At 38.7% G+C, this 22688-nt stretch overlaps 2 protein-coding genes across 5 annotated transcripts in view; one reads left to right on the top strand and one right to left on the bottom strand.

The window, feature by feature from the left end:
• Nucleotides 1-16826, top strand: part of ampd3a (adenosine monophosphate deaminase 3a) — a 20850-nt gene extending 4024 nt beyond the window's left edge. For 2 of the 3 annotated variants that reach the window (XM_034308784.2, XM_053238268.1), the window contains 14 exons: nt 5922-6144; nt 6584-6755; nt 7151-7316; nt 7435-7654; nt 8086-8215; nt 8333-8527; nt 9277-9408; nt 9504-9667; nt 10390-10516; nt 11651-11814; nt 12471-12591; nt 13546-13719; nt 14277-14387; nt 15780-16826. In XM_034308784.2, coding sequence (XP_034164675.1) covers nt 5922-6144; nt 6584-6755; nt 7151-7316; nt 7435-7654; nt 8086-8215; nt 8333-8527; nt 9277-9408; nt 9504-9667; nt 10390-10516; nt 11651-11814; nt 12471-12591; nt 13546-13719; nt 14277-14387; nt 15780-15953 — 2273 coding nt within the window. In that variant the 3' untranslated portion in view covers nt 15954-16826. Of the gene's footprint in view, nt 1-2794; nt 3906-5921; nt 6145-6583; nt 6756-7150; nt 7317-7434; nt 7655-8085; nt 8216-8332; nt 8528-9276; nt 9409-9503; nt 9668-10389; nt 10517-11650; nt 11815-12470; nt 12592-13545; nt 13720-14276; nt 14388-15779 lie in introns of those variants that run through there. The other variant, XM_053238267.1, reaches the window with a different exon arrangement.
• Nucleotides 16827-16864: 38 nt separating this feature from the next.
• Nucleotides 16865-20962, bottom strand: lyve1a (lymphatic vessel endothelial hyaluronic receptor 1a). 2 transcript variants are annotated; one of them, XR_008302765.1, is made up of 7 exons: nt 20783-20962; nt 19498-19663; nt 19277-19416; nt 18280-18504; nt 18088-18163; nt 17639-17879; nt 16865-16939 (listed from the first exon to the last, which is right to left on the bottom strand). XR_008302765.1 is itself a non-coding variant. In XM_026930316.3 (6 exons), exons 1-6 carry the CDS (start codon nt 20862-20864, stop codon nt 17702-17704), a joined length of 867 nt encoding a protein of 288 aa, XP_026786117.3. In that variant the 5' UTR covers nt 20865-20961; the 3' UTR covers nt 17384-17701. The 2 variants fall into 2 exon arrangements, 1 of the variants encoding a protein (XP_026786117.3); XM_026930316.3 differs by lacking the exon at nt 16865-16939 and having other exon boundaries at nt 17384-17879; nt 20783-20961.
• Nucleotides 20963-22688: the final 1726 nt, after the last annotated feature.

Here is a 22688-nt window from a genome sequence, read left to right as displayed (position 1 = left end):
ATGGATGTTTAGTGTATTTGTTGTGGGCGTAACTTGTAATAGTGGGCGTGCTTTATAAGGGGGCGTGGTTTGTAATCCTGATGGATGTTTAATGTATTTGTTGTGGGTGTAACTTCTAATAGTGGGTGTGCTTTGTAAGGGGGTGTGGTTTGTAATCCTGATGGATGTTTAATGTATTTGTTGTGGGCGTAACTTCTAATAGTGGGCATGCTTTGTAAGGGGGCGTGGTTTGTAATTCCGATGGACGTTTAATGTATTTGTTGTGGGCGTAACTTGTAATAGTGGGTGTGCTTTGTAAGGGGCGTGGTTTGTAATCCTGATGGATGTTTAATGTATTTGTTGTGGGCGTAACTTGTAATAGTGGGCATACTTTGTAAGGGGCGTGGTTTGTAATCCTGCAGGACAGACAGATGCACTTGATTGATCTGCTCTCTTGTTTCATTTTCAGTCTCTCCTCATAAGTGTTCAATTCAATTACATTTTTTTATCGTATAGCATGTTGAACAGTGGACATACAATCTGCCATAGACACCCAGAGACACCCAGGTTTCTCTGAGTGTTTATTAGCGCTGTGTCAAGAGCTTCGAACAAGATTTTCATGCAGGCTGTGCTGTTCACTGAAAACAGTTTGAGATTAATGAACAAACAGCACGATACTGCAGTGAGATCATTTTGGTCATTTAATTCGTTAAAATATTAAATTCCACCAAGATTGATGAACATAGATAGACGCTTTGGTAACCATTTCATTAAGACATTTTTATGAAATTTTAGGACAAGCCTAAAAAACCTCCCAAAATGAACAAATTTGTCACCTCTGCTTACCACACAACGTTACAGTGATAGTATTAAGCTCCTCATATTCACTCACTAGCAAGATTTTTTTTTTTTCCTACTGGTGCTGGCTTCCATTTGTTTTTTTCCTTGCCTGCTTCACAAGCTGTGACCTGATTGGTCAGGAAAATAAAAAGCACTCAACATCACTCAGGGCTTTTCTGAAAAGTAGAAAACGCCAGTGGCAGCTGTTTTAGGATTACATGCAAATATGTGCGCTGGAGATTGAGAAAAAGAGACTGAAATACAGAGACAACTGAAAAATAAATAAGAGCATCACAGACGAATATCTGGTCAGCTGCTTGTTTCTGGACGATTCTTATTAGATCCTGTGACATCACTGGTTTTTGTTTTAATAAGTCAATACCGTTTTTTTAATGAGTATGCACCCACCCAAGAACCGATAAGGACCCTGCGTGTCCAGTGTCCCCCTGTGACCTCATTGCAGGTTTATAACGTGGAGCAGAACAGCTCGTTTAGTCCAGAGCCTTGTTTGGTGAGGCGGATAAAGGCAGCTGAGACGATCGTCAGTAATTAGAAGCAAAGAGAACAAACAACAGGCGGCTCACGTAATCCTCACCCCCCGTCGTCTCGGACACACTGTGCGCAGCTCGAGCTTTTGCACTGGAGAGGATTATTCTATTCTTCATGCTGTAAACAGACCCGGCGTGTCTTCTGCAGTTTCAAGTTGGCTAAAACACTGATGTGTGTGTTTGTGTGTGTGTGTGTGTGTGTGTGTGTGTGTGTGTGTGCAAATGGCAATGCCACGAGTCTCTGTGTCATCAGCTAAGTTGCAGTTGTTGGAGAGGGACTAATACAGGGATCCGTTACAAGCCCAGTTAATGACTGACAGGGATATTTATGTTGAGCTGCGATGCTTGTGTTCCAACAGCCGGAGTTAAAGCCGTGAGTTTACGGGGAGTGTGAGTCAGTGAGGCACTGGGATATGACACACAGTCGATTGTTACACGCATGACAATTCTGTCGTGAATCTCTTTTGCACTGATGCATCAAACATCAGAACTGGAATTTTTTTTTGTTTACTGAAAAAATGTCAACAGATCTAAACATTCCCGATAAATTACAATTATAGCAAAGTACTGTCAAGGTCAAATTCCATTCAAAATTTCATTACAATCTTAATTACTTATAAGATTTAGTGTTTCGTATGCATTCAGATATTTATGAGTGTGTAATGTTATACGGTGCCGCTAGAAAATTTGTCAACCCTTCTGCAATACAATTTTCTGTATTTCTGTATAAATTTGATTTGAAATGTGATCAGATCTTCATCTGAGCCCTAAAGTAGATAAAGAGAAAGCAAAATCCTAGTTTTTACATTTATTTACTGAGCTAAATTATCCAACATTAAATGTTTTTGTCGAAAAAGTATGCAAACCTTTGCTTCAGTAACTGGTGTGACCCTCTTGAGCAGCATTAACTTCAACCAAATGTTTCTGGTTCCTTGCATGAACTTCTCTTTTTAGGTCCTTCCACAACATTTCTACACTTTGAGCACTTTAAAATGTAAAGTGCTTTATAAATAAAATGTATTATTATTACACTGGGTTAAGGTCTGGACTTTGACTTGGCCATTGCAAAATGTAAAGTTTTACCCAACAAATATATTTAATGTTGGATAATTTTGCTCAGTAAATAAATGTTAAAACCTTTTTGCATCATTTGTTTAACTGGGTTCTCTTTTAGGATTGAGATCACATTTCAGGTCACATTTACGCAGAAATACAGAAAACCGTAAAGGGTTCACATACTTTCTAGCACCACTGTACCAGACAGAGCGAATAACATTTATTATCAGTTATGGTTTCCACCCCAACGTTGATTATTTTCCAACTATTTTCCAAGTTTATTCCTCTTCTACAATAGCAATGTTTCAACAATTACAATTTCTACTTATTAAAGAACGTCATTTACGTTCCTAATATAATTGTTATATATAATGTTGTAGTTATATTTGATCTTGCAGAATGTCAGTGTTATCACTGATGTTAAAGCAGCTATAAGCAGTTTTTTCCCTCACCAGCCTCTCTTTTTTTTCTCTCTTGAAGAAAAAATACGCAGCTTGAAACGTTACTGAGAATCCAGGAAAACGTAAACTCCTCTGTCCTGTAGTGGTGGGGAAAAAAAGAGAAAAATGTTACAGCTTTACATCTGATTGTTACAAAGTGCTGACACTGGCGACTCCTTCCGTAAGTGTTAACTAAACGCCTGCTTACAGAAAACGGCACCGTATCAACAACTACACACATTTTTTAATCTGTCCACCATACCATACCATACTTGTGTACGTTGTTACTACAGAAACGATGACACATTAGAACGAGTGTATTAATATAAACCTGTAATTTACAGCCACACTTCTTATAGAGAGTGAATCAACACCACCTGACCAATCAGATTTGAGAAATAAACAGCGCTGAACTGTAGGACAGTTAGAAATTCGCCCCCTGGTGGTAGTCGTAATGCGTTCAAAATTTATTTTCGTGGTTATAATGTCACTAGTCACAGTACTGAAGATGGATGAAAAATGATCATATCTTTTTAAAAGCAGAGAGTGGTCATATTGGATAAAATCATAACATAGGCGATAAAATAGTAATAAAGAACTTGACATAAGCGATCGAATCGCGAGACCTGGAGATGCATACCAGTATTGATGTAGGTGTAGAGAGCATGACTGACAGGACAGGACAAAGCTCTATGGTGATTATGTATAAACAGATTATACATGGGGAAACGTTGAGGTGTGTGTATACGAGGCTTACGACATGAGCCGGAGGTCTCTCTGTGTGTGTTGACAGGCGCTCAGGATTAGAGGCTGTTGCGAAAAATGATGCCGTTGGCCTCTTAAAATAGAGGGAGAAGGGGACACTGAAGAAAACAAAAGCGCTGCCGCTACATAACGGTGGCTCAGAGTGCGACCGGACCTGAGACACAACACATACACATGCAGACACACTCACACAGACGTGTTCACACATACATGCATACATACATACATACATACCGAGCTGAAGCAGGAGCTGAGATGGCTGTGACAGGAGCTGATGGTAAGGATGACTGCATTTCCACTTGAGGGTACATAGCAATCGATTCTGTAGTGTAGCAGAAAGATTAATGGGTGAAGTAGAGTTTCTTATTGTGGATTAGAGGGTTGTAATGCGTCCTCAGCAGTGCGGGAGAGCTGAGAGAAACGCTACGGTTCTCTGAGGACAGGGTATGCTGTATGACGCTGCAGAAAGCAAGAAGCTCACACGCTTGTACAGCTGCCAGCTTTCTGTAATAGAGCATCCTTTTTTTTCTAATATGTAGCTGCTATTCAGAAAAGAGCATGATGAATTGGTTATACACAAGAGCCTGAAGTGTGTACAGTTGCTTGTTTTCGTGTGTGTGTGCTGGTTTGGGACATGCAGCTGTTGAGCGAGTGAGGAACGCAGCGCAGCGCAGCACTACACAGGCACGTCAGGAATGCGCGCTCCTTAACAGGTCTGGCAGGAATGCAAACCTTGACATTTCTGCGTGAGAAAGGACACCAGAAGCTGGCACAGTTCTCACACAGCCGAGCCTTTCTATCGGCAGCCAAGGAATAACTAGAACTGTGTTACCAGATCCACTGGCATTGGAATAGGAGGGGGGGTTTAGAGCGTTTTGTCCCACGCCCCACCCTATTTTATTTCACATATGGTATTGAGTAGCTGAACGGCTTTGCTGCAGACATATCGAATCACAGCACCAATACGATCATTCTCACATCTGGGCATCTTGGCACAAACATTGTTACATGGTAGATCGGGCATCACATTGAACATCTCTCTCTTTCTCTATTAACTTTACAAGGCTAATGGGAAGTTCGCCACAGATTTGCAGAAAGTTCTCCAGGATTTGCTTCTGAGACTACTAAAGATTCAATATTTAAGAAAAATAGACATGCAAAGTCTGTATCGTTATTTTTCTCGTGCTTTTCTTGCTGACATTGTTCTCTCTGGTGTAAAAAAAAAAAAAGTTGAAACATTTCAAAACTTCACCACAGTACTCTCAAGTGTGAAATTTTACATTTAATCAAAACATTTTATTATATATTTGTTCAGTTTTTAAATGATTCAAACAAGAGCCAGTAGTAATTAAGTAGGATTAATTTTATTATTATTATTATTATTATTATTATTATTAGTGTATTAGGAATACTATTAATTACCTTAATTAATTAATTACATTGCATGTACTTAAAAACATTAATTACAATTACAGGAATAATATTATTACAGTATTAGGAATGTGAGTCAAATGAGAACTTTAATTTTTTTTTTTAATTTTGCATTGCTTATTGCAGATAGGTTTATTGCGTTTTTCTACATAATCTCCATTTTTTTTCATTCATCGCAAGTGTTATAGCGCCCTTTTGATTCCTTTAGATTTTTTTAATATATATTTATGACACACTTTTACGGGTTCATTTGACTCATCCTCGTCTTATTCACATGCTTGTAAGTTTAGGCGAACATACCATTGTTTGTCATTCCAATAAAACCTTGAATTAATTACTAATTTACACCCTAATTATTTAAAATAATTACTATTTACCCCTCCCTTTTTTAGGGTGGTTCCCCTCTCTCTTACTGTCGTTCTGGCGTGTGTTATCATCACAGAGTTATATATATGCATAATTATAGAACAGTGTTCTGAAGAGCGTAGTGTCGAAACACACCAGGCAATCCAGGGCTATTTCCAGCCATCATGTTGATAGGAGCCATCAAGTATATATATATATATATGTGAGCGCCTGTTCAAATGACAGGGGTGATTACAAGCATGGCGGTGACTGAGAGGCCTCTTTGCGGCACTTTTGATCACAAACAAAAGAGATCACCCAAAGGAATGTGTCAAAAGAGATAATGATGAGTAGAGCTGCATTGTCACTTCTCTGTAGTGAGTGTATAGATTCAGCTCAATGTTCTGCATTTAAAATCAAATTTGCTACAATTCCATTTTGATTGTAAGAGCCATCTGCAATACCGTGGCACACTTCAAGCCCCAGCATGTGAATAGCGTTTGCTGTGTTCCTGCAGAAATGCCCCGGCAGTTCCCCAAGGTCACGCTGAGTGACGTGGACGAGGAGGTGCGCCTGCTGGCCGAGAAGGTGTACGCCTCTGCGCTGAAGGAGGAGGAGAATAAGGACGCCATTTCCATGTACACGGTACCTGAAGACTGTCCCATTGGCCTTCAGCAGGCCAAGGAAAGGGAGCTCCTCCGGGAGCTGGCCGAACAGCAATCTGAGGAGACGGCCAAGAGGTCAGCATGGGCACGGTGCAGCGTGGGAAAATTTTAGTGAGACTATCCCTTACAGCAGGACAAAAAGAAACTCCTGCTATAATCTGCAGATAACACACAGGGATGTAGATTTGTAAATTAATCCAATTATAAATGAATAAACTACACGATTAAAGGCGCGGTCTGCAATTTGTCAAAACGTTTCTAAACCGGTAACAATTATATAATTTTAAATTTTAATCTGTCTATTTTCTTTATTTCAGGGTTCTGTTCACATTTTTCCAGCCCAGAAATTAGACCCCCCCCCACCCCCAGCCAAAGCAATGCTGCTCAGTCCCACCCCTTTTTGTTAAACTCAAAAAGATGCAGTTTCGTAAGGCAGCAGAGAGTGCTAATCATTACTAACACAGTGCTCTTTTAAAACAAGACAAATAAGATACATTTCTCCTTGAACATGCAGGAAGAAGAGTTTGAAGATGATTCGATCTCAGTCCATGCAAATCCCTGTTTGTGTGGATTGGGCAAGAGCTACACCCACTCCGCTCGTGTCCCCATCCTCCACCTGTCCCTCCATCCCAGACAACTTCCCCGAGTACCAGAGAGTCACCATCAGTGGGGATTACTGTGCTGGGGTAGGTTTGTTCATTTGTTTTTGTTTGTTTGTTCGTTCACTCACTCACTCACTCACTCAGTTTAACTGTTGGATTGTCATGAAAGGTGTGGTCAGTGATTTTTAAGGATGACCACTGTGTGTAAATTGACATGAGGTGGACCACAAAATCCAACCAATCAGGACAAAAGGTGTTTCTACCTGCCTGTCAATTTAGCTGCCAGTCAGTTTAAAAATATTCCACCTCTTGCACTAGCAGTATTGTTTTTGGGGGTGTGGCTTTGAAAGAAACACTGAAGAAATGGGCTGTATTTAGCTAGCTTTAGCTAATCTCTGATAAAATCACTGGCTATACCATTAACCGTCTGTATGGTGAAGAGCTCTTTCCAGATAATAATGATGATATATATGCTTCAGATCACCGTTGAGGACTACGAGCAAGCAGCTAAAAGTCTTCTGAAGGCATTATTCATCCGGGAGAAATACTCGAAGCTGGCGTACCACCGTTACCCCCAAACCACTGCCAGGTTCTTGCGCAGTGCTGAGAACCTGAAGTGGAGAGAGGAAGATGAAGTCCTGCCAGGTATCTGTGTGTGCTTGTGCACTATTGACATGAAACCTGTTAAGAAAAAAAGGCTGATTTTTTTTTTGTTTCCTTCTTTTTTTCCATGTTGTGTTGTACTTGGCTATCCACTGTGCAGACATCTGTCCATGCCCTCAGGAAGGAGAGGACCCCTACAGCATGGAGAACATTCCGGAGAACCTGAGCTATGAGCTGAAAATGAAAGATGGGATTATATATGTGTATGACAATGCGGTGGCTCTCAGGGAGAACAGACCCCACTGTTTGCCGTACCCTGACCTAGAGACGTTTGCCATCGACATGAGCCACGTACTGGCCATGATCGCAGATGGACCCACGTGAGTGTGTGTTAGGATTAAACGTGGGGTCTTTAAGTGATTCAGAAGTCGGAACGCTATGTGTAATATTTGGTGAAATCTCCTCCCATTTGGGCAGCTTCGAGAAACTTTGGTCTTTGTGGTACAAATTGAAAAACAATAAATTGTATGGACCACCAACGTCCAACCAATTAGAATGATGATGCCTGTCAATCACGTTGCCTGTCATTTAAAAAAACTCAGCCTCTTAGAGGTGTGGCTTTGACGGGAACACTGAAGACGTAGGTTGTGTTCGTTTTTATATTTTAATTTTAAAATCACTAGCTTTAGCTCGCTACTCCTAAAAATACTGACTACACCTTTAAAGGAAACAAGATCAACTCATCCGAATGTAAACATGCACCAAAAAAACAACACATTCACAATTTCACTGATCTTTTCTCTCATTCCAGAAAGACGTACTGCCACAGACGACTGAACTTCCTGAGCTCGAAGTTCTACCTGCATGAGATGCTCAACGAAATGGCTGAGCTTAAAGAACTCAAAGGGGTCCCACATCGAGATTTCTATAACGTCAGGAAGGTGCGACTTGTACTTATATTAGTTGTCACATAGTATTTCAGCTATGCGTCATTGCTTGTACTAGTTTTCCCACTCAGTATTTATAAATCTGTCCTGTTTGTGATTGGCTGTTCGCAGGTAGACACTCACATCCACGCTGCAGCCTGTATGAACCAGAAACATCTGCTTAACTTCATCCAGAGTACCTATAAGACAGACGCAGACCGAGTGGTGCTGGAGAAGGCTGGACAGAGACTGACCCTCAAACAGGTCTTCAACAACCTCAACATGGACCCTTACGACCTCACTGTGGACTCGCTGGACGTCCATGCTGTAAGCACTTCCAGGTGCCTCTTGGCATATCGCATTGATATGGTATAGGGTTGGATACAGAACAAATCCTGTATTATTTTCCTGTACGGAATTCACTGAGCCCACTTTTTCCTATTTTTAATACAATACAGATATCAGAGCTCTATTGGCTGTTACTGATCTGATCCTGACATCCTCACAGTAACCGATAATTCGTAGAAACCTGCAGCAGAGCTATACATATATTTTTATACCACAGCGTCCTTGAATTCTGGTTTCTGATTGGTCAGAAGGTCCCAGTAGTTCAGGTTGCAAAGCAAATCACAGGTTTATATTAATGCACTCATTCTAATACATAATTGTTTACATAATAACAGTTTACACAGGCACTTTTAAAAATAGACGCTCCACATAAACAGGTGATGTCATTCTATAATAAATAAAATATGTTAGTGTTGGGAAATTGCTGTGGTATAAGAGGAATAAAACACTTCAGGATGTGCTGTAATCTCATGAAATGGCTAATATGTAAAATTATAAGCTGGGAATGCCTGTTTTGGTTAATAGAAGTCACTACCTTTTAGACAAAATTTTAATAATTTCAATAGTTCAGTTTTTGAAAGGAATGGATGTTTAAGCCCACTGCATAGTTTGGCTTGTAGCGGTTTTTGCAAAATGCAGCTCTGTGAAACTGTGAACCATCTAACCCTGGTATATGCTTTATCCTCTGCACTTTGACACTAATATGAGCTGACATTAATCTCACACAGGGCAGGCAGACATTTCATCGCTTTGACAAGTTCAACACCAAATATAATCCGGTGGGAGCGAGCGAGTTACGAGAAATCTACCTGAAGACTGACAACTACATCAAGGGCGAGTACTTTGCACGTTTGATAAAGGTACATTGTGTGTGTCTCTCTTTTTTTTAAAAATCAGATTTATACTAAATTTGACGCATCAGTCTCTTCTAATTTCACACTCCTTGTATCAACAGGAAGTTGCTCATGATCTGGAGGAGAGTAAATACCAGCATGCTGAACCCCGCCTTTCTATCTACGGACGTTCCCCGGAGGAGTGGGAAAGCCTTTCCCGTTGGTTTATTCAACATAAAGTCTACTCCCCCAACATGCGCTGGATCATTCAGGTGCCCAGAATATAGTAAGTGCTAGTACTAGTAGTAAGAGCAACTGCAGAATTACCTAATGCACCTTTCCCTTATATAAACAACCAGAAAGTATATTGAAAACATGGGAAATAAATGTTAGATACAATAAGAGAAATGGCTTAACATCATGACTTTCTCAGTAAGAATCAGAAGTGGTACAGCAGTCAGCTTCAGAATTATTGGCACCCTCAGTAGAGACTGGTTAAAAAAAAAAAGGTTATGAAAATATGTCTTTGTGGTTAATTAGTTTAATATCACACTGAAAATATTAATATTACACCCCTGTATATAGTATTTTGTGGCGGCTCTTCCATAGTGCTTGATTAGATTAGAGAATACAGAGCAAGGAATCTGAGAAAGCACTCATCGACACAGAGTCTGTCCAGATCTTTCAGCTCTCAAGGTTAGATTTCTCTCGTTTTCAGTGCAATATTCAAACCAAAGGCGTTTTTCAATACCCATTTTTAACAAACATTACATGGGTCTTGCACACATTTTCTCAAACCACTCCTGACTGGAAAGTGCACCTGATAGAATGAAAGCTGTATTTAGGAGGTTAAAAAAACAAAACAAAACAAAAAAAAAACAATTTCATGAAAAGATTACAAATAGATGAACTCTGGAGTTATGCCAATTAGCCAAAATTGGTGATGATATATAATATGATCATTGGAGACCTCCTTATATCTAACTCCATATATAAACTTCCTTACAGTGATATTTTTATGTCACGGAAGCTGATTCCCAACTTTGCCAAGATGCTGGAGAACATCTTCCTCCCCTTGTTTGAGGCGACTGTGAATCCTCAGAAGCACAAAGAGCTGCATGTGTTCCTCAAATATGTGAGTGGGTTTAAATTAACACACACACACACACACACACACAGAACTGCAGTTTATCTTAACAGTAGCTGATGTGCTTCAAATTATACCATATAGCATCAGAATAAGTAAAGAATGAAACACTCAGGCATGCTCCTGTAGGAGAATAATCAACAACTGAGTGGTGTGATGAAGCAGAGTTACTCTTACCACCCCAAAGTTTATTGTTTTTCTATAACAGCACATCCCAAAGTGTTTTATTCCCCTTTTACCACAGCAATTATATTTTCTTATTAATTAAATAATGCCAAGTCATACTTTTTATAGTTACATATAATGTACAACATCCATGAAACAAGTGTACTTAAAGGAGCAGTACTTAAAGAGACTATGGAGTCTCCTTCCATAAATGGTAAATAAACATCTCCTTTACAGTGAAAACATCACCATATTAATTTACGTTTCGATATTGGAATACATTTTTCTTTGTTCCTATAGAAACGGTCTAATATTAGAATGAGTGCATTAATATGAACCTGTGATTTGCAGCTTCTCGACTGTCAGAGCTGCTGTTCTAGAAAATGATTCAACACCTTCTGACCAGTCAGATTTGAGAACTGAACGGCACTGTGGTGCAATACAAATATACAGTATATACATATCGTTAATTAACGATCAGATTGTGCCTAGCTCCTAAACATCTAAAAGACAAAATCACCCTAATCATTTAAAGTACCTTGTTTTCTGAATCTTCCATCAAAATGCAATATACTTTTCCTGTTTTAAATGTTCCATGATTTTTAACTAGCTATGCAAGTGTAGCAAAAAAACAAACAAAAAAAAAAAAACATAATAAAACATCATGCCACGTTGTGTTTTTTGTTTCATGTTGCTTATATATAGTGGTGGTGTTAATCTAACATGTGCACAGAATTTCTTCTCTTCTAGTCAGCTGAACAAATCAGTAGCTTTTTAGAAAATATTAAAACATCTTGTTACTTAAATCACATTAATGTTAAGTTGCATTTATTCGCATTGGACTTTATTACTAGTAAATTGCTTTAATCCCCAGACTTGTGCAGTACTGTATATTTCTATCTCGCACACACACCTTTTTCCTTTTCACCTCATCATGCTTGTTTTCTCCTCCTGAAGGTGACCGGCTTTGACAGTGTGGACGACGAGTCCAAGCACAGTGATCACATGTTCTCTTACAAGAGCCCCAAACCTGAGCAATGGACCACCGATGAGAACCCGCCTTACAGCTACTACCTCTTCCACATGTATGCCAACATCATGGTGCTCAACAATCTGCGCAAGTAAGTAGTGCTCTTGGCTATTTGTAAGACCAGACCAGAACTTTCCATTAGACCGTATGACATCATTTATTATAATAGGGAGATGATCACAATAGTCGTGCCACTAACGCGGGTCCTATGGGGCCTGTCTTAATCATTCCTCTAAAGAGAAGCTGTTTTACTGCAGGGATTAGAGGTACTCTGAATAATCTCTGGAGGATGTGCAAGGTCAATGGGTTGGCGTGTGTGTGTGTGTGTGTGTGTGTGTGTGTGTGTGTGTGTGCGCGTGTGTGTAAGGTATCAGTACCTTCTATAAATACCATTGTATCAGTGTACCATTGTATCATGTGTGCTATAGAGTTACAGTTATATATACAATTATTAATGTGCTTATTACGATATGTCATTGTTTCCATAGTAACAGCTCATTCACAGAGACTTATATGGCAGATGCTCCACATAATCTAAATATTAAACCTAATAATAAATATATTTAAAAATATATGTTTAAAAAACTGATGGTAAATTGCTGTGTTGTAAGTATAAAGCACTTTGTGACATGTTGTTATAGGAAACTAATCAACTTTAGGATGGTATATGGTACAAAAATTTGCACCCCATTAGTGTGTTTCTGTGTGTGTGTGTGTGTGTGTGTGTGTTTGTTTTTGCGTGTGTAGGGAGCGAGGTCTGAGTACCTTCCAGTTCCGTCCACACTGTGGTGAGGCCGGCTCCATCACTCATCTGGTCTCAGCTTTTCTCACTGCGGATAACATCTCTCACGGCCTCAACCTCAAGAAGGTAAAGTGCTTTTTAGTCTCTCTCTCTGTCTCGCTCTCGCTCTCCCTCTCCCTTTCCACTGCTTCTTTTCAACCACCACTTTCCATTAGCTTATCACACTCCAGTGGACAGCTTAATGAGTCGCTCTGTTCATTACTTAGTGATGGCTGTCCCATTGACCCGCACCCGCATTTCATTTTGCTATAGATGGTTATTTTATGATTTCTGCATTATTGATTCAGTACAAAAGCATTTCATATTTCCAAATATGCAACATATTACGTAACGGAAGCAACATATTACGTAACGGACCACTTTTCAGACCAAAAACATGATGAAGGCTGCTGGGTTTTGCTACAAAAAAGTAAGTGTGACAGTCAAAGTCTCCAGAAGAACTGGAGCAGATCCAAGATGCTCAATAAAACTTACCCACTAATTTCCTTATAAAACTGCACAAAGTGTCCTGATGTTTTTTTTTTTTAAAGCAAAGGGTCATCACACCAAATATTACTGTTTACTTCTCTTTATAGTTTTTTTTATGTAAAAATGTTTAATTTAATTTTTTTTAAAGGCATCTTTGCTTTAGAGCATTTCTTGGCATGTGCCTAATACTTTTGCACAGTATAATATATATTAAACATTATAAGAAATATAACTAATTACTTCACTACTTGCACATAGAAAAAACACTATAAATTTCACACCACCAAAACATTAATATTAAAAATATTTGTTTAAATCTCTAAAATCTCTTGTTTGTTGAATTAAAGCAAATTTATTTCCTATCCTTTTATTATTATTATTTTACATTCATTCTTTTTAATAAAGTTAGTATATTGTGCAAGTATACCGGTTTAATATTAAATATGAATTAATTAGGCACACACTCATTTTATTAATTGACATGTTGTGAAAGAAAGCTGTTATACTGTACATAACGTGTGTTTTGGTGTGTGTGTGTGCGTGTGTGCTCAGAGCCCCGTCCTTCAGTACCTGTATTACCTGGCCCAGGTACCCATCGCCATGTCCCCCCTCAGTAACAACAGTCTGTTCTTGGAGTACTCGAAGAACCCGCTGCGAGAGTTCCTGCACAAGGGCCTGTGTGTGTCTCTGTCCACTGACGACCCCATGCAGTTCCACTACACCAAGGTCAGAACCTGAAAATGACACACTGCTTCAGAACAACTAGGTTCAGTTGTATGTATACATACATATACAGAGGAATGAAATACCACTGAGTGCAAAAGTTTGCACCCCCTTTAAGTGAAAAATGTCTTTTTAATTACATTTTATCATTTATCTTCAAAATAGAAATGGTTTATTTAATAATGATTTTTAATTTAAAATCTGTTACAACATACTTGAATATTAGCAACAGGGACTTGGACAGAACTCAAAAGTTTGCACCCCTATGGATGTGCTTTAGTTAACTTTTTTGACTTTGTGCCTCATGGCATCAGTGTGTCTAATTACTTAAGCTAGTCTACAAAACTTTGTTAAATCTTTAACTTAACTAAAAATTCAAATAATCTTCAACTCTCCCACAAAATTGTTATGAAAATACTACAGCACTATTCGGAGAAATTAGACTTTATGTGATTGACAATGATATGTGATTGTAAAAGCTCATTAATAGTAATATAATGATGGAAGAATCATAAGAAGCACTGCCAGAGCTTCACTCGAGTTGCTGTGATGTGTTTTAGGAAGCCCTAATGGAGGAGTATGCTATCGCAGCCCAGCTCTGGAAGCTGAGCACATGTGATTTATGTGAAATCGCCAGAAACAGCGTGCTGCAGAGCGGCCTCTCTCATCAGGTAATGTCCTCACAGCTATAAAACAGAAATGATCTCTAATAAAAGGAAGCGATCATAAGCCATGTCGCTCTTTGTTCTATCTTGTAGGCCTTTATTTTTATACCTGTTGAATTCTCGAGTCTGATTGGTCAGAAGATGCTGATTCATTTTCTATGGCAAATCACAGGTTTATATTAATGCACTTGTTCTCAATACGTCATCGTTTCTATAGTAACAGCTTACAAAGGGACTTTTATGGGCGGATGTTTATGGAAGGAATCTCCAGTGTTAACGCTTTGTAACAGTAAATTCTCTGGCATATAGTTTGGACGGTTTCTCTGTGACATGACGAGTGTTTTTTTTTTTTTTTTTTGTCTTATTAACTTTAAAAGAAAAAAACAGAGGCTGTTTAGAGAGTGGCTGACTTATAGCTGTATTTTAACAGGAACTAACATGTTTTGTGAACATGCCACAACATAAAATGTAACGATCAATGTTTAAAAAGCATGACGTTTACTAATAAATTTTAAAAAATTGTAATTGTTGGCAAATTGGTGTGGTATAAGAGTAATGAAACACTTCAGGATGTGCTGTTATAGGAAAATAATCAACTTTAGTTATTTTTTTGTCTTATTAAATTCAAGAGAGAGAAAAAAAAGAGAGGCTGGTTAGGGAACAACTGTTTCTACAGTTGTAAAGCAACTATAAATGGATAAAAAGTATGACGTTGTTCTGTTATAGGAAAATAAGTGAATATGATTAGAATTGGTTATAGGCAACTTTTAATACGGTTATAATTTTCATAATATTTACTTATTTGAATGATTCTTGTGTTGCCTGACACAAGAAAATAAGTGCTTTAAATTAGATTGTCATTTACAGCATACCTTATTTTCACATATTTGAAATGATTTTCAGTGAATTAATGAATTTTCTGATTAAGTATGTAAAACAAACAAAGCCTAAAAGTGTCCTAAAATTGGTCCTACAAAAATAATGTGTTTCTCTGGGGCTGAATCTCAAATGGCATTTTATTGTGCATCTAGTGCACTACAGTGACATTATGTTATACCCTATGTAGCGAGCATACATAGTGAATAGGAAGGTATTTGGGATTTGGCTTAAGTAAATAAATAAAAATACAAATACAAAATCACATAAGTAATTTAACAACTGTTGGTTCCTGACTTTTTGGACATCCTGTATATTATTTATTACATTATAAGCTTATATTATTACTACAAATACTAAATATCAGCAACGCTTCTTTTAATGTATTTAAACCTTCTAAGTAATTAGAACAAAAGAGTGTAAGAAATGGAGTATACATTGGTATTGGTATATCCTATGTAGCAAGCATATATAGTGAATATGAAGGCATTTTATGTTATTATTACTGTTATTATTCGACAGGAGAAAAAGCACTTCCTTGGGGCTGACTACTTAAAGGACGGACCCGAAGGGAACGACATCCGGCGCACCAACGTGGCGCAGATCCGCATGGCCTACAGACACGAGACGCTGTGTAACGAGCTCAGCTTCCTGGTGGACGCGGTGAAATCCGAGGCCCTGGGCTCGCAGACATAGTCACAGCAACACATCTGCTGCCATAAGACTGTAGCCATACATACACACTTGCATGCTGCCTTGTACACAAGACTGCACACATCAGGTATTACTTAATTGCTGCTGCTCGGGTTAGTGGAAGAAAACAAAACAAAACAACCTGCCTCACTGTAATCCACACTGCAAGTCTTCCATGTGAGTCCAGGTCTGCATGCGTGTTCACTGTGGCCTGCAGTTTTGCACTGAGCAGTACATCCTTGGAGATGAAGTGCATCAGGGACTGAGGAGATGCGCAGTAGAAAGCCAATGCAACGGCGCCCCCTGGTGGAGGCGATCATACTTTCATCAACAGACTTGAAACAGGGAAAACTGTAGATTATGCTTTTAGAGTGGTTTTGAGTGTGGAATATGTGCATTATTTATATATATATATATATATATATATATATATATATATATATATATATATATATATATATATATATATATATATATATACACACACACACACACATACACGTACATGCGCATACTAGATTCTCACCAGTAGAACAATGTTATAATGAGATCTAGGACCCGATCTAGATCCCAATGATGCTGAGTGAAGATACAAACACTGGACCTCATTTATTGAATGTATAAGATACTATAAGAACTTGAAAACAATGTAGCTTTGTAGCTAATGTGCTGTCTGTTCATCCAACACCCTGAAAGCTTTTCCGTTGCATCTAGTGGCCTTTTCTTCCATTTAACTCAGAATTCCTACAATATTGCACATACTGTATATAAAGATATATAGCACGTTATTCTTTATTAATACCTGAATAGTATGGAGAGAAAAAAAGCAAATGTATCTTTATATTGTTATAGTGATAAATAAATTGTTTTCTAGGAGGAGAGAAAGAAAAAAAAGTCTGAAAAGAGACATCTGACACTTTTGAAGCTGGATCACTGCCAGTTGCATGCAGTCAACTCCAAAATTATTGGCTCCCTTCATAAAGATCAATCTGAAAGCACAACAAATGCAGTGACTGATATAGAGTGCTTAAATGTATTGGAATGGTGTATTTATTTTAACATTATTACTTCAAACATGTTTTCTTAAGTAGACCAAATGTTTCCTGCAAAAACACTGGTTTCAAAAGTATTGGCACCTGCATGACACACTTGAAGACACTTTTATGTGCAGAACATTTTTGTGTGGATTTGTAATGTTACGTTTGTGCATGTGTACACTCGTTTCAATTCCCACTACAAGTTTCAGATTCAGAGTCTGAGATTGGATATCACAAAACACTGATGTCAACACAGGTCTTAGTAAAAAAAAAAATTAAAAAGAGAATGATTTTTGCAGGAAAGGTAATCATTTTCTCCTATTGCCTGAGTGGAAACTAGACTCATGATGTTTATAGAATCGTGATGTTTATTTTATTCAATTTTTTTCCCCCCTCATTCTTATAAAGTGTGACAATAATTCTGGAGTTGACTGTATCTCCACTGGCAGCCAAAAAAGTCATATTTATTCAAAAAGAAATAAAACCACATTTCTGTCTCAACCATATTCACAAACGTGGGTCTACTGTACAAATATAAAATATCACCGTAAAAGGAAAATAATAATACAAAAGGAAAAACACCACATACAAATCATCAAAGCAGAAGGGAATATGAAAAATGTTTGTTCCGTTAAACAAATAAATAAATACTTTTGCATGATGCCTTTCCAGCAGATGTCGAGCTCAGGCCGATGGTCTGACTGTTATGGCTGGTTAAGACGGCTCTCCGTTCTCGCTCTCCGGCTTGATAGTCACGCTGACATCGTTTGTGTTAGACGTTGTTTTGTGTTGGTTTTTCACCTCAGCCTGAGACTCCTTTCCAGTTTTCCCACAAATTTCAGTCTCTATGTTCTCTTTCTGCTGACTTTTGTTCCACCGGCCCACACTGTTCCTACAGTGATAAAAAGTCAGAACTGGATTACTTTATCAGATTTAAAGGAAAACCTCATCACATTTTATAGCACAGTATAGTATAGTACTGTGCACAAACTCAACCATTTCAAGCTTCAGCATCAAAACATTTTCATGATGAACTGATTTATTTTTTCTGAAACAGATTTATTAAAATTCTTTGAAGGAGTAAATAGACCATCACTTACTTTTTGAAGTAACAGACAGCAGCCACAGCGAGCAGCAGGAAAGCGAAGACGGTTGTGAGCATAGCAATCAGGCCAACTAGGACATCAGACAACAGAGGTAGAGAAGGAATTTTTTAACTTGCACTTACAAATGTTTGTAGACCAAATGGAAAAAAGCAAATAAATCAAATAAAAAAAAAATGAAAAAAGCACCTGCAATGGTAGGGCTTGTGAAGCTAAAGGCCTGCGATTCAGGCGTGTCATTCCCAGCCGAGGAGTCCACAGATTCAGGAGGACTGGAGGAAGTGGACTGCAGATCATCCCGAGATGCTGAACGAGTCGTTTTTGCCAGTTTCAGATGAGCTCCAGATGTGTGAGCTGTAGGCGTGACAGTGGTGCTCGGATTTTCGTGCACTGTGTTCACGTGAGCTTCATAATCTGCAATGAAATCATTCCATCATCATTACACAGGACGCATGTTTGGTAACGTTTGGGCAGATGCCAGTGCAGCACACTGATTTCCTCTCACATTCCGGGAGGAAATTAGTTTTGGCTGAATTGACGTTTAAAAGTTTCCCATTTCCTGTGAGAGCACTACGCGCTGTTTTAAATGTGATGCCAAGAGAGATAGAAGATTGGCAAAGCAAGACTGGACAAAAGCTGGAAGAAAAAAAACAACAAAAAACTGCTTGACGAAACAGAATTTTCTTTGCAGTCATGTTACATGTGCACCAGCCATAATACCCTTAACTATCCAAAAAAAAACAAAAAAAAACACATGGACTCCTGTATGACTGCAATACAAATTAATTGTAGTATTGCCTAATATTTGTCTAGCTGGATTATCACGTTGATTTATTGGAGATTTTGGAGCTATTTATAAACCTCATAAACCTTCCAGCTAGAACCCAAAACCAGTTACTATGTTAATTTGTAGTGCCAAAATATTTTGCATCATATTTTCATATGATCAGCAACTTTCCTAATTGTATTAAGTTTACTCTTTTGGAATTTTGGCATAATTTCAAACCTTATATCATTAATTATTATTTGTAATTATTGTATATATTAAAATCAGGGAAGCAAGCAAGAGTGGCTGCCCCAGAATGCATTTAGGGGTTTCACAGCAATAGGGGGTGAATACTTTTGCAATCCCCATTGAGAACCAGATATATACATGCACACATTGAGATAATATTCTGTGTGCTACCTGTTAAATTGAAACAGAAGACATCAAATAGAGAGCTGAGAGCACTGCGCCAAGTAATAATCCCAACTCTGCCTTGACCACAGGAGTCTTTGGGTTGAATTCTGGGAATAACAGTGACTTGTTCATCGATCCAGCCGAACCTGCAGGATAAGAGATGTGCGTGAGAGACACATTACAACAAATCATTCATGCAAACTGTACTGAATCATAACAGGTCATACCTGCAGGTCTCGAAGCCATGTGCGAGTGCTTTTTCCACCTGCGCCTTGTCTGCTATGGCCACACCCAGCTGGTCACACACATCTCTGGCTACAGATGCGTTGAAGGCATAGCCACTGGAGAGCGATGCGTGGAACACGCCGGACACGCTGCCATGTTTGGGGTAAACTGTTTAAGGGAACAAATGAATCAATGAATAAATGCACAAATAAATAAATGACTATAAAATATTTTAGCATCATTAATGTTTCAATCAAAAACCCTTCAGAAAGCTAAGAACCCATAACTATCCCGAGAGTTTCTTTTCAATGAGTGTACAAACTGAAGGGCGGTGGTTCTCAAACCTGGGGTCCTTGACCTAAGAACCAACGTTCTCAAGGGTTCTTCTGTTTGTACACTTGTTGACAAGAGCAGTGTTTCTTTCAAAATTAATCTGGAACGCAAACTCCCCCCCCCTTTTTTTTTCCCCAAAAAGCATACATGCTGAAGACCTTCAATATTCTACTTGAAACACTCTCCAAAAAGGGAGAGATCAACAAGAATTATAATTATGGTTCTAGGTTAAACATTTTTTTTCTTCTTTTTCTAAGTGGGTACCTTAGAGGGAACCCATAAAGGCTATAAAATCTACAACATAAAGGCTACAACAAAGAGTTTCAGAGAAGGTTCGCAAGGAGAACCCCCTTTAGAAAGGTGATGGTATTTAAGGGTTCTTAGAGAGAGAGAGAGAGAGAGAGAGAGAGAGAGAAGCTAAAGAAGCTGTTAGGGTTCTAGATTAAACCTTTCCCAAGAGTGTACCTCTGGGAGAACCATTAAAGGCTAAAAAACCCTACAAAATAAAGAATTTCAGTTTCAGAGAAGGTTCCTAAGGCTCTTTAGAAAGCGAAGGGTTCTAACATAGAACCTTAAAAGGTTCTTGAAAGAGAAAAACCAAAGATGTTCTTAGGGTTCTAGGATTTTTTTTTAAAGAGTAAACCTCTGGGAAACAATTAACAGCTAAAAAAAACCCTACAACATAAAGAATTTCAGTTTCAGAAAGGGTTCCAAGGAGAACCTCTTGGTTCTAGGCAAGATCCTCTTATCAATCCAAAGAACTTTTGCTACAAGCATTGATATATTTTTCTTCTTCTATGAACCTTGAAATATATGTATGTAAAAATTCAACAACACTGTGAGCTGTTTAATTACAGCAAAGCTGTCAATAATCACATTATTAAATTTGAAATTCTTTCCAAAAAAAGAAATGCTATTTTGTGCTAAGTCAGCGTACACGTGAAAGAAGCATACCTCTGATCTGTCTGATATCAATAAGCAGAGCTGATGTGACAAAATGAGCCAAGAGTAGCAACAGCATCCCAGTTTGTGCCATGGTTGATGAGTCTGTCCTCTCTCAGAGCTCTGAGATGAGTCGTGGACTGATGAGTGTGCGTCCAGGAGTTATAGAGTGCGGCTCTCCCCTGGGGTAGCGGGGCGGGAGATTGAAGGGGCGGTTATCTCACAAATACCCCTGTACTTTGTGTCACAGCGAGGCCATTGTGCCGGGGGAAGAGGAAACAGGAGGAAATGGGCCTGCATCTCTGATGAGGTCAGGAAAGAACCCTGGACGGGCAGCGATAGCTCACTGATAGGACGCTGATAACTGACCCTGCTGATTGACTGTATGCTTAAACATGATCAGCATTTCGAAACTTCACACTTAATGAAACGTGTGTGATGGTATGATTTAAAATATTGGCACCCCATAAGGCGTGTAGAGAGTTTAAGATTGACTAAGGGACAGTTGTGGCTCTTTGGGAGTGTCTACAACAAACAAGTCTTTGAAGCTTTCCCACAGGACCACTGTTAAATGCTTGATATGAAAACGCTTCTTCTCTCAGGACTGTTTGTTTAGCTTTGGTACCCAGTTATAAAAGTGATTAGTGCAATATTCCTGTGTTTTTTTAGTGTAATCTCTATCCACGGTATCTGTAGTGTATGCTTAATTACAGTACACATTTTCCTTTATCTAGAAAAGAACAGAAAATTTGTTTACTGCAAACTCATATAAAGGAAGTCTAAAGGCAGTTGTTGAACTCCATCAATAAATGCATAACTGGTCCTGCAGAGAAGGAACTAGTTTTGCTGTGGTGACCAGTGGAGTTGTGTGGCTCTGATGGCATATGGATACCACAAAACCTTTAGGAAACTGTAAAGTAACCAGAACTACTTTTTATTGTATTGCTCAAGCACTGAAAACTTTACGCTTTTGGGAAGTCTTTCTCTCATCCGTCTCATCCTCACATCATGCAGGAACCTTACCAGCAAGCAATGAGTCACTTGTGTTGCTTGTAATTTGTCTCTTGTGGGTTTGTTTCTTTTAGTCCTAATGGGAAATAGCAGTAGCCAAAATGTAAATGCTTCTAAAGCTAACTAGCTAAACACTAATTAAATAACCCACTAGTTTAAGTGAAAATTGTTTTTTTGCTAATCTGCCTATGCTACAAGCCGAGCATGTAACGTAGACCAAAGCAAGTTAATTGTACCAGCTATGTCCACTTACTAGAGACATGAATGATCTGTCCTACGTCCTTTCAAGCTTTATTTTTCTTTGTAATATTTCTGTAAACATTTAATGAAAGGTTGTATATGACAGAATAAGATGAAACCACGGTTCTAAGTTGTTCTTTCATTTTTGTTGCGTTAAACAGTAAATGAGAACTAATTGCAGGTAGGAACTTGTTGGGAGTGGGGAACTGAAGAAATATCATACCAAATTTGCATAGAGTTAAGAAACTGTCACCGAAATCGTGGCTCTGTGGTGCACACGTACATAAAATACGTACATACAGAAAATAAACTGTCACTGTCGCTTGCTGGTGTGAATGTAATGTGAGATGTTCTCAATTCTATGCATATATCTATGAAGTTATAAAGTGCCAAATCCAAACACTCGGCTTAAATGATTCCTCGGACCAGGGGGCATGGTGGCTTAGTGGTTAAGCCACGGAGCCATGGTGGCTTAGTGGTCTGAGTCCTGCCTCCACCCTGGTTACACAGAATTTGCATGTTCTTTGGGGGTTTCCTCTGGGTACTCCAGTTTCCTCCCCTAGTCCAAAGGAATGTGTTGATTGGCATTTCCAAATTGTCCATCGTGTGTGAATGAGTGTGCCCTGTAATGGACTGGCACCCTGTCCAGGGTGTCCCCCACCTTGTG

This window comes from Pangasianodon hypophthalmus, chromosome 11 (genome assembly GCF_027358585.1).
Source record: "Pangasianodon hypophthalmus isolate fPanHyp1 chromosome 11, fPanHyp1.pri, whole genome shotgun sequence".
NCBI classification, from domain to species: domain Eukaryota; kingdom Metazoa; phylum Chordata; class Actinopteri; order Siluriformes; family Pangasiidae; genus Pangasianodon; species Pangasianodon hypophthalmus.
The sequence above is the reverse complement of the archived record's forward strand: the minus strand, read 5'-3'. Positions and strand labels throughout refer to the sequence as shown.

Bases quoted from the DNA above. Each gene is read 5' to 3' on its own strand.
- lyve1a (XM_026930316.3), bottom strand. From the start codon at position 20,864: ATGGCACAAACTGGGATGCTGTTGCTACTCTTGGCTCATTTTGTCACA. The intron at 19,417-19,497 runs GTATGACCTGTT...CTTATCCTGCAG, and splicing joins CATGGCTTCGAGACCTGCAG to GTTCGGCTGGATCGATGAAC. The intron at 17,880-18,087 runs GTAAGTGATGGT...TTATCACTGTAG, and splicing joins GCTGTCTGTTACTTCAAAAA to GAACAGTGTGGGCCGGTGGA.